Here is an 11,969-nt window from a genome sequence, read left to right on the forward strand (position 1 = left end):
ATATATATATATATATATGTATATATATATATATATATATATATATATATATATATATATATGTATATATATATATATATATATATATATATATATATATATTTATATATATAGGCGTAGACCGGTGGGTGGCCGGAGGGGGGGGGGGGGGAAGGGAGTGGTTAAAAAAACTTAAAGGAGCATGAATTTAGTAGTATTTACCCGTACTTTTGTCTCTTCAAGCAAATTACTTTAACGTACGTGATATAAGGCTAGATCTATATTCAGAGTTTCTTCCAGGCATCTCTTCAAAGTCTATCGCCCTCCCCCTCACCCGAACGAAATGGAATTTATATATAAAATATATACTTTTGACAGTGTCCGCTCCCCACCCCCCGAAAATTGTTGTCCGCCCCCCCCCCCAGAGGTGTAGCGACCCTTCCCGGCGCCCGGGGACAAACTTTTCGATTTGCACCCCCCTCAATATTTCGATTTGCACCACCCCTCGAGATTTCCATTTGCACCCCCCCTCAAACTTTCGATTTGCACCCCCCTCGAGATTTCGATTTGCACCCCACCCTCAAACTTTCGATTTGCACCCCCTCAACCTTTCAATTTATTTTTCCAACCCATTATGGCGCCCCCTAAAGTCGGCGCCCGGGAACATATGTCACCCCCCCCCCCCGCTACGCTACTGCCTCCCCCCCCCCCCCGAAAATTTCAAATGCACCCCCGGAGAAAAAAGCCTGGAAGAAACACTGTCTATATTATATGAGCACGATTTAAAAAAAAAAGAATCAAGTGACGGTAATAATAATACATTACTTAAAGTAAACGTTCTTGAACTAAAGTACTGAGATCTAGATCTACTCTATTCCAATGCCGCGGAAGGAGGGATAGGGAGGGGGTTGCTAAATGGAATTGACAAACCCTATGCATCGGTCGAAAAAAGTTTATATGTTTTACTTGTAATAATTAAAAAAGCTTTCAAAAATTAAGACAAAGTAACTCTTTTTCTGAAACATAATTAATTAAAATTGTATTTAAATGAGCCTAAATTTATATATCACTTAACTAGTTCTTTTATGCCCGAAGTCCTAAAAGAATGAACAGGAAATGATCGGTGATTTGCTCCATAAACAAACAACAGTGCTTGAGAGATTTTCATTTAAAATTAGATCTAAATTAATTTAAAAACATTACTATTATAGTATTCACTCTTCTAATTTAGAATGAGTTTTTATGACCTCACAAAGGACTCTGTTTTGAGGTAAAATAAAATTAAGACTTCTAACTAAAGAAGATCGACTGACATTTACTTTTTTAGCCTGATGATTTAAAATTTAAGGCAAAATATTAAATAATAATTTTGAAAAATATTAAAAAACGAGCCGACCCGCGGCATATCATACGCCGCTATTTAGTCTAGTTGTTTTATTCTCTACTTTTCAGTAATTCATAATTTGTGAATTTGACAGTACCAATGCTGCCACTGAAAATATTTGCTTTCAAACACTATCAGTAGGTACTAGGTAGGCATTCCGACTTCCGCTGTTTTGATTCGGCATTCCACATCCGGACTTTTTGATGCAGACTTTATAAAATCTCGCCATTTTCCGAAGAATGCCGAATCTCACTGTTGGAATCGAGTTTTTAGAAATATTCGATATAGATATTCTAGTGTAGTCGTATTATATGTTTCAATTAGAAAATTACCGCCATTATGACAATCTTGAAGCCGAAATCGATCGCACGATTCTAATGAGTTTATCTCGCGAACATGTCCCGTACGGTGCTGTCACATTTTAAATAAGTTTTCATATTAAACACATTATAAGTGTCTTGCCATTAGTCAGGGTTCGTGCGGCCTCCTGAAATTCCAGGAGGTCCTGGAAAACTCCTGGAATCTTAAAAAACGTAAAAATCTCCTGGAATTCTCCTGGAATTTGAAAAAATATAAAAACCTCCTGGAATTCTCCTGAAATTTGAAAAATTCTCCTAAAAATTACATGAAATTTTATTAACCCGCGGCGCAAAACCCGACCGAAATTATTTGATTTTGTTCCGCCAATAATTGAATAGTAGTTTTTAAATGGGACGAAAATAAAAATAAACGCATCGGCCGTCGTCCGACTAAATCGCACTGCCGTGATCTAGATCTACACATCGTGTGGCACAGCCGAGTGTGTGGTCACGTGACGCTAGGCGATTGACCCGATTGGATGATACTATAAACAATTTCTAAAGATAGATAGGCCTACATGTGTTCCCGTGTTTGACTTGTCGGCTTTTGGATTTTTAAAGTAGACAGGCATGTTTCATAACTTTGTCTTAAACTATTGAAACAGCAAAAACAAGTTGTAGTAGTATTTACGGCTCAGGACTAATCGTCAAAAATTAATCTTCTTTAGAAAACCCGGATAGCTGCGACCCGATCAAACAATGCTGATTCGCGTAACGTTTCATTATTTTGTTTTATACATTACTTTTTCGTAAAAATGGCTATAGAAAATAAATTATATTTTTCCAGTGGCTCTTTTTTTCGGTTGACTAAAAATTGTTAATACGCTTAATACAAATCGACCAAAATGGGCTGGGGTGGGTGGGGGAAGACAACTGACCATCCTACACGGTATGTAACACCCAACGTAACATCCATAGCTCAACCCGCCCCCACTACTCCGTGACGCGACACTCCGACGTCAACGATCGTCGCCTTTGATGTAGTGTAACACTCGAACGGTGGTTTCATACCCCACCTCCCTTCCCCTTCACTTTGTGGAGTTGATGTTACTAATCATTGGGCATAGATCAAGAAATCTTGCCAGACTTTTGTCTCTGAAATTACATAATATTCGTCTGACACGTTCATCGGGTCGGCCGACTAGCCTAGCATCATTGGATTTGGCATCCAAAAATCAATAAAATATCACGAAATGATATTAATTGGTGAAGTCTGCTTGCATTTATACCTCTTATAGTAAAAAACTCTTTAAAATTTGGTCCATACCCTCCCAGTATTTTTCCTCTTTCAGGGTCTATCCCGGTTGTCTGAAAAATCTGCTATTTTTTTTAATGAAAAAAAAAAATCATCTTTTTTGTTTATGGTCAGATTTTGAAAATTCAAACTGGTCTGTAGTCAGATTGATAGCCTCTATCCTAATATGTAACTAATATATTGTTTTACTTTTACTGAAATTAAATTTTTGCATTGGCTTAGCTAATTAAATGTATTATTAAGTACGCTTTTTTTTTTAAAATGTACAAATTGGGTTTCTTTTTTGTTTTTAAAATCTCCTTGAATTTTTTTTAAACTCCTGGAAAAGTCCTGGAAAACTCCTGGAATTTCATTTGAACTTTTGAGCATGAACCCTGATTAGTTGTAAGTGTCCATTAAATAAACAAATATTATTATAATAACGGTTTTATGGCACTTACTACTTCTGTTTACGAGTTATCATACATGTCAAATCCCCAAGCTAGCGCTTCGGCCTTGACAACGCCATGGCGTCGGTTTAGCACCGCATTACCTATTATCGATAAAATACGCGCACTAATGCCAATGACGTAGTTTTCGAAGTTGGGAAGAATTTAAATTGTGGGTGGCACTGTTAAAACTAGATAAAATACATTGATCAAGTTATCTATTAAAAACGACAGGCAAGAAGCTTAGGCTTACATTAACTAGTGTCAAGCATTTCACACATATCTACTTAGTATTTAGATTTAAGGCTTATACTTAATTAAGTTAATACTAAATTATACTTTTTACTAGATCTATAAATAATAAATAAGTTATAGATCTAGGCCTATTTCTTAGTATAACTAATGCTATATGTATCGATTGAATAAGTAAGTCTGGGCCTATTATTGGTTATGATAAGTAAAGAAGCTTGGTGATAAACTTAATTATTTGTGTTATGCCTATGACATTAGTAAATAGTAAATAATAAACAAAAGGCGCAGCAATTGACATGGGGGGGGGGGGATACTAATTAATAAGGCAGTGAATTTAGAATAACATGAAAAAGGCATGATAGTTATTATTCATAATAATTTAGGATACAATTTTTACATTTAAATTTAATAATAAAAAGTAACAAAAAACAAATAACAACAAACATTACGTATTTAAATCACAGCATATTGCCAACATATTCATATAAGCAGATAGACAGGGAAGCTGTAACTTCTGATGTGGCACAACTAACTTAACACTTAATAAACTTTTACAAGAATTTAAGGTTTTTCTATTGATTAGTTGTACCAAAATATCAATAGGGCCTGATAAAGACCCTAGTGTATTAAAGTAGTTTCCCTTTTGGACCTGTCAATCCATCATCCATAGAGCAGCTGAAGTAGAGTTTATCTGTTTCTTGACCACTGAACATGAAGTGATGGTGTGGTTAGCTCTCTGCCAAGCTATCTTTACTTTCCCTTGTGTCAGGTACTCATCTGAGCTTGGTGGATGCTGCATGCTGCACAGACAGACTTGTCTGAGATCTGAGCTTAAGACTTGCTTGTTAGTAGTTGAGTGCTTTACCACACCATCCCTAGTTTTATTTTTCAGCATTCTTCTTATTACATGCTTCAGTATCAATCACCAAATTTATCCTATCTGTTACAGTAGCATTCTGGACATACGTCTGTTGCAGTCACTATAATTACTATAAAAGGGTGCAACACCCTTTCATAGGACTTTTTAATTATATGCAGTCATACTTAATCTAATTTTTTTCTATATTTCTATTGCCCCCACCCTCTAGCAAAGTTTCAATTTTAATATTAAAAAAAAAACAACATAGACTTTCAGTCTGCATATTGACCTATATAGAACAGCACCCCTCACTTTAATTTGACCTGATTAGTTCTAATTATCCTTCATCAAATTTTGATTTTACTTTCATATTTCTATTGCCCACACTCTCTAGCACTAATGTGCAAAGTTTTATAATTTTATCTCAAATAGCAGCAGTGGTATGCAAGCCTAAAGCCAATCACACAATTAAATCCGATGTTACAGTGATATATAACAAGTTTAATACACAACTTTAAAAATTCATATAAAAAAAACTATTAGGCCTAGAATGATAAATTTGGTATTTTTATCAATGGGGTATATTATAGGATTAATCTGTGTACATTTTATCATTCTATGATAATTAGGAAAAATATCCCAACATTCCTACAGTAGGTCGTTAAGGACAATACTACCCCCACCGTCCTTTCCCCCAACCCCTACCCTACACCCCCCCCGTGAAAACAGCCTCCTACTAGTTACCTCCCCTAAGTTTAAAATTGTTTCAACAAAATTATCTGCCCCTAATAGCCGTCTCCACGAATGTAAATATTTAGCGTGAACCACAGCTCACCAGACCATGTAGGGGTGGGGGCGGTAAGGAGCTTGTTTTCTAGCATATCCCAGAAGAGAATTATATATACGAGCCGGCCCGCGGCATAACATACGCCGCTATTTAGTTGTTGTTTTTTCTACTTTTCAGTAATTCATAATTTGTGAATTCGACAGTACCAACGCTGACACTGAAAATATTTCTTTAAAACACTATAAGTAGCTCGTTAAGGACCATAACCCCCCCTTCCTTCAACCCCCCCCCCCCCCCTTCCAATGTTTAAAATCGTTTCAAACTAAATTATCTGCCCCTAATAGCCGTCACTAAACCTGACTCCACGAAGGTAAACATGTAGGGGTGGGGATGGTAGGGAGCGCGTTTACAGCTTGTTTTCTAGCGTCTCCCAGAAGAGAATTATATATATAGATACTACTAGATCTAGTCTAAATAAAACAGAACGAACAGTAGTAGATCTAGTACTAGATCTAGTAGTAGTAGTAGTAGTGACAGTAGGCCTAAAAAGAGTAATACAGTAATAGTAATACTGTACAGATTTATGAGATTCAAAACTGACTGCACTTCTTGCAGCTGATTGCCCAGAATCCAGATTGCTTTATTTCTAATCTAAAATTCTAATGCTACAATTTAAAAATTACAAATTAGACCTTAAAATTTTAATATTTTTGTAGTTGTTATATCTCGCGGTGGGGGCGATGTGGTCAGATGGTGGAGCTTACTGTCACACTGTGCTTACAAATTCTAATAAATAAGGTCAAGAGTTTGGATCTCAGGTTATATTCTGTAGGATGTACCTGATCCCACCCAGCTCTGAAGAGTACCTGACTCATGTTAGGGAAAAAAAGGTGGCTGGTCATAGTGTTAATCACACTATCTAACTGTATGCTGAGATCATAAACTCTAACATTCACCATGCCATTCCTTCAGTGATTCCACCCTTCTTGTTCTATATAGATAAAAAAAAGCATGTCTTATTTTTCTGTTCTTTAAAATAATCAATCGATTAACATCATGAATTCTAAAATTTTCCAACTTTTATACATTGATTTTTTTTTTTTAAATTTCACTACATCGTTTGTTTATTGTTTTGCTTGTTAATTTTTGCTACATTCATATTATGTTTTTCAATCTTTCTTTTTTTTAATTAGCTTGTACATTGTAAATGACATCACATTAATTCAAAGGACTAGCCTAAGGCTAATGTCTAAAAATAACCAGTTTCACCCTAACCTTTAATAGCTAACTAGAATCTAGGGTAAAGTTTGGGTTAGGTATTGTTTTATCATTCTTCCCTGTTAAGGAAAAGTTGAAGGGTTGGTTGTCATCATATTTGTGCCAAAAATGTTTTCCAGTCCAACTGAGCTCTTCAAGTATAGAGCAGCAAAACGTGAGTGTACAATTCCAACAAGGGGTGGACAGAAAGACTTTGAACCTGATGGTTCCTGGATACAAGACAAAGCTTTACAAGTATTCATGCAAGAAAGGACCAAGGTCCTTGCAGAGCCCAGAGTTGAGAAACTGTAAGTTATAATTCCTTCATCTTACACTATCAGGTTTTGGAAGTTATTAAAATTTAATTTAAAGTAAAATTTTAATTTTTTTTTGGATTTGTTAATAAAATGAACACTTTTTATTTGACAGGAAAAGCTTGGTAGAAGGCGTCTGGGACAAAGAGAAAGGACTTGTCAATGTCAGCAAAACAGTAAGTTATTTGACTTGGTGTAACACTTGCAAATGGTTTTTAGTTGATGACCAGGGACAGTACCTAGTTTTATAGTATAGACTTTCATTACCAGAGACATTAGCACCAAGGGTTAATTTTTGCAGTATATGAGATGTTTTGTATTGAAAGATTTTTTTTCAGTTTAACTAATTATGGGCATGTCTACATCTTTTGAAGTAAAAAAGAGAGGGAGAATTATAATTTATAGTTTTGTATGGTGATTGCTTAATCAAAATACTAGGTAGAAATTTATGCCATAAGAAATGTTATAAACTGGTCTGATTTGTAAATGTATGTAAAGTAAGGACTTAAAATGTTCTATAAATCAAATGATTATATGGTTCTGTTGCCAAACTTAACCTTTAATTAACAGAATGCCAAACAAGTTTTAAGATTAAAAGTATCTTTTAAGTTAAAACCCAATTGATTTCTTTAATGTTCTATTAGGCCTAGCAAATTAAGTTTTATGTATTTTGTGCTCACTTTATTTTTTTGTACATTTATCAGGGCAAATTCTGGGCACATATGGGGTTTACAGATGATCGTCGCCATTGGCTGTATCCAGAAGAAGCACTTTATCTAATGGAAATAGTAAGCTTTTGATAACTATTAAAACTGTAATTAAATCTTGACTTCCTATATGGAATTGTTTAAACATTTTTTTCCCCTTGATACAAGTAAAAATAATATTTTTTTTCCAGAATACTTTAGAAGTGAAAGACAATGGTGTGGCACTCAGTATTCAAGAGGCTTATAAAAAGTTTTTGGGCTCAGATGTGACTGTTGATGAGTATCAAGTATTTTCTTACCTCAGAAGATTGGGCTATGTTGTGCTACGTCATGAGGAGCAGTAAGTGTGGCTGATGTTTAGTTTCTTTTCAGCATTGACTTAGTTTAATATATATATATTTAGTATTAGTTTCTTCAAAAACATTTGTGTTTTCGACAAGTACATTCACTTTTTTGTTACTGTTGATTATTTTCTGACCACAGGCCTTTTATAACTCCATACATGAAGAAGATCAACTTGGATAAATATGTAGATAAAAAACAGTTGAACCAGAAGAAAAGGAAGTTAAAAAACAAGGAGAAGCAGCAGAATGGGAAGGGTGATGAAAAGAGTGATAAAAGAATTAAAATCTCCGATTCAGCATTGGTTTCAGACAGTGGTGTTATCCCAGTGGATAAGTCATTAGATGAAGAAGAGAAAAGCAATGGCCGGAATGTTGAACATTCTGTAGGTGTATCTGAGAGAGTAGAGGCAGATAAATCAACAGGAAGGTTGTCAGGCGATGAAGAGTGCAATAAAAATGGAAATGAAAATCCTTCAACAACACCCAGCGGCGGAGAAACCTCTCCTTCCTCATCCGCCAACACTTCGGCTGCCCCTCTCATTAACACATCTTCAACTGAAGCTAGTCATTCACATTCTCAGTTTCGTGGATTCTATACCAACCCATGGACTGAGTTCTTTCTTCTGTCTTCAAAAAAGTCTCAACAAGAATTATCACAAGTTTCTGGCCATGTAAATGGCGAGGACAGTTCAGATGTTTCATCTGGTACCATAGATAAAAAAGACAATTCAGATATTGCATCTGATAGTTTAGGTAGAAAAGACATTTCAGATGGTCCTTCTTGTAGCAAAGATGAAAAAGACATCTCAGATGGTATAGCTCAAGAAGATACAGGACTAAATTTGCCAAATATTGCAAATAAAGATAGCATTTTACTTTCAATCCCTCACCCAAAATTATTGCCAGCAGATGTGAGCTTAGGGGAGGATGCGCTTTCATTTGATGTGGGCAGATACAGACATTTGGTGAGTTAACCCAGCAAAGTAGATAAGTTCTGTTATAAATAAGTATTCTAAATAAATTAATTCTTGTTTTTGGCAAGGTCATATTATATGTTAATGTTTTTTTTTAAAATTATTCAGTATCCACCAAGGCAGATAACCAGGGCAGAGACAAGGGAGGAAGAAATGCAGACTAGGGTTCAAGGGTTGAAATTTTCCTTTCCTGAACATATGGCAAATAAAACACACATCCAGGCAACAAACTGGAAGGACTACAAAGCAAAGCTGGCAAATAAAGACCACAAGAACAGTAACCCAGTGGCTCATTACTGGGAAGGGGAAATAACTCCGCTTGTACACCCATCTGATGCTTGGTCAAGTCGTAGGTTTATTTTTCATTTTGACTTGTTTGGCCCTTGACCTTTCATATTTTAAAAGTTCAGTGTAAAATGTTTATCAATATTTAAATTGATGAAATTAAAAGCCATTAGTTGAAAACAGCATGCATAACAAATACTTAGCATCCTTTGAGCTGGCCTGACACATTTTTAAATATGTTGTTGGAAAGTGTTATTAAAATAAAAGACATAAAATACATGTATAAGGCAGTAAAAAAAGATGTTTCAAATTTACCTTGTAATTGTTTTAAGCTTTTTCCGCTTTTTTATTCTTTTCAGAATCCATACTTGATCATCTAAGGATAATCGAGTCAGCTGATAACACAAGTTTAATTCCTGAGTAAGTTACTTACTCTGTATCAACAGTAACTGTTTGTGTATTGATATTATTAGATCTTAGTTTGTGTGCTATATATGTGTTTTAACATATGTTGGATGATTGTTTGTGTGCAATATTTGTGTTTTAACATATGCTGTATGATTGTCAGTGTGCTTTATTTTTGTTTTAATATGTATAGTATGATTTGTTTAATCATAATAATATCATGCGACAAACTGAGCTAGGCAATAAAAACAAATCATGCTACATATTATTTCAGCTCAGACTGTATGATTGATGTTTCTATTGTTTCAGCTCAGTCTGTATGATGTATGTGTTTATTGTTTCAGCTCTGACTGTATGTATGATTGATGTGTCTATTGTTTCAGCTCTGACTGTATGATTGTATGATTGATGTGTTTATTGTTCCAGCTCAGACTGTATGATTGTATGATGTATGTGTTTATTGTTTCAGCTCAGACTGTATGATTGGTGTGTTTATTGTTTCAGCCCAGACTGTATGATTGATGTGTTTATTGTTTCAGCTCTGACTGTATGATTGTATGACTGATGTTTCTATTGTTTCAGCTCAGACTGTATGATTGTATGATGTATGTGTTTATTGTTTCAGCTCCGACTGTATGATGTATGTGTTTATTGTTTCAGCTCAGACTGTATGATTGGTGTGTTTATTGTTTCAGCCCAGACTGTATGATTGGTGTGTTTATTGTTTCAGCTCTGACTGTATGATTGTATGACTGATGTTTCTATTGTTTCAGCTCAGACTGTATGATTGTATGATGTATGTGTTTATTGTTTCAGCTCCGACTGTATGATGTATGTGTTTATTGTTTCAGCTCAGACTGTATGATTGGTGTGTTTATTGTTTCAGCCCAGACTGTATGATTGATGTGTTTATTGTTTCAGCTCTGACTGTATGATTGTATGATGTATGTGTTTATTGTTTCAGCTCAGACTGTATGATGTATGTGTTTATTGTTTCAGCTCTGACTGTATGATTGTTTATTGTTTCAGCTCTGACTGTATGATTGACATTAAGATCAGCTATGATGTTCACCTACCAGACAGCAGGTTTAAAAAAAGCATGCCAGGTATCCCCAACCACAGAGTGTGTGTCACCAAGTGAGTTCACTGTTAACCAACATTCAATCTCATTAAGTGGCTTGTCATAACATAGGTTTTTATACTGTTTTGTGTTGAATGTTAGCCATAATTCAAAGATTATTTGTTGGTTTGTTGTAACATTTGTTTTTATACTCTTTGTGTTAAATGTTAGCCATCATTCACTGTGGTAACATTGTTATTTGTTTCTGTGGAGTAATTCAGTGTAAACATAGATCTTATAGGTTAAGTACTCTTTTAGACCATGGTTCATTGAGCAGATGAAATAGAGTACATCTTTAATCCTGGCATTTGAAGAAATTGTTTAGCCAGTACTATACCTTGCTTCCTTTCTCCAACTTTAGTCAGGTACTTATCAGAGCTGAGTGGACTCTGGGGCACCTGTGAACCACACTCTAGACTTTTGAGTTAGCTCTACCACTTGACCACTCCATCCCTTTGTAAACTTTACTGAGTGGTTCATTTCAAATAGGAATTTCTAAATATTGCTAAACAACATAAGATACAATTTCTGTAAAAATACAACTGCTTGTTATGGTAGACAACTGTAACGGCAGTAACTAAAAAAACATTTCAAACATTTTTCTTACCTGGCAGGTGTTCATCTCAGCTCCCAGGCCTGGCAGAAATCCAGCAGGTGTGGGCGCGCTTGAAAGACGAGGTACCACTTCACTGGGCAGTGGTGGACTCGGGGGAGATAGCATTTTATGTGTTTGACAACTCCCACCGGCTGGAGACCCTGTCCTGATCATGTTCTTGCTCTACACTGGAAAACCATTTTTAAAATTTCTTCATGCTAAATAAAATAGACTACATTTTTTTAAAAAACCTTGGCAGTGTTTAAATTTTTTTTTTTTTAACATTGTTTTGGTAAAAACACACAATATATAGTTGATTCACACCTACTTGTATGTGTTAAGGTAATAGCTTTAGAAGTTGTCTTCTAATCAGTTTGGTTAATAACAATTGTGATTTCCATGCATATTTCCAGTTATGCACTACGTAAATCATGGGGACCCCCCCCCCCCCACTTCCCATCCAACTACTGTATGACACCACTGAGCCAAAAAATGACTGGTTGAGTGAAAATGTTTTTCATAGTTTATAAACCCCCCCCCCCCCCTAGTTCACTGAGTATTGGTTGCATCAAGTGGTTAGGAGTAAATCCATCACATGACTTTACTTTGCAGCTGTGTATAGGTGCAAGTAAGACAAACAAACGTGGAAATACAAAAATATTGAT

The 11,969-nt window shown here is 35.4% G+C and overlaps 1 protein-coding gene across 1 annotated transcript; it reads left to right on the forward strand.

Moving 5' to 3' along the window:
• Nucleotides 1–1,084: 1,084 nt before the first annotated feature.
• Nucleotides 1,085–11,555, forward strand: LOC131949319 (uncharacterized). Its single transcript, XM_059311148.1, has 10 exons — nt 1,085–1,249; nt 6,701–6,868; nt 6,990–7,050; nt 7,579–7,662; nt 7,773–7,921; nt 8,065–8,890; nt 9,008–9,248; nt 9,544–9,604; nt 10,619–10,726; nt 11,324–11,555. Exons 1-10 carry the CDS (start codon nt 1,212–1,214, stop codon nt 11,472–11,474), a joined length of 1,887 nt encoding a protein of 628 aa, XP_059167131.1. The 5' UTR covers nt 1,085–1,211; the 3' UTR covers nt 11,475–11,555.
• Nucleotides 11,556–11,969: the final 414 nt, after the last annotated feature.

Source organism: Physella acuta, unplaced genomic scaffold (genome assembly GCF_028476545.2).
Source record: "Physella acuta isolate Inbredline_101_S28 unplaced genomic scaffold, ASM2847654v3 ptg000688l, whole genome shotgun sequence".
Taxonomy (NCBI): Eukaryota; Metazoa; Mollusca; class Gastropoda; family Physidae; genus Physella; species Physella acuta.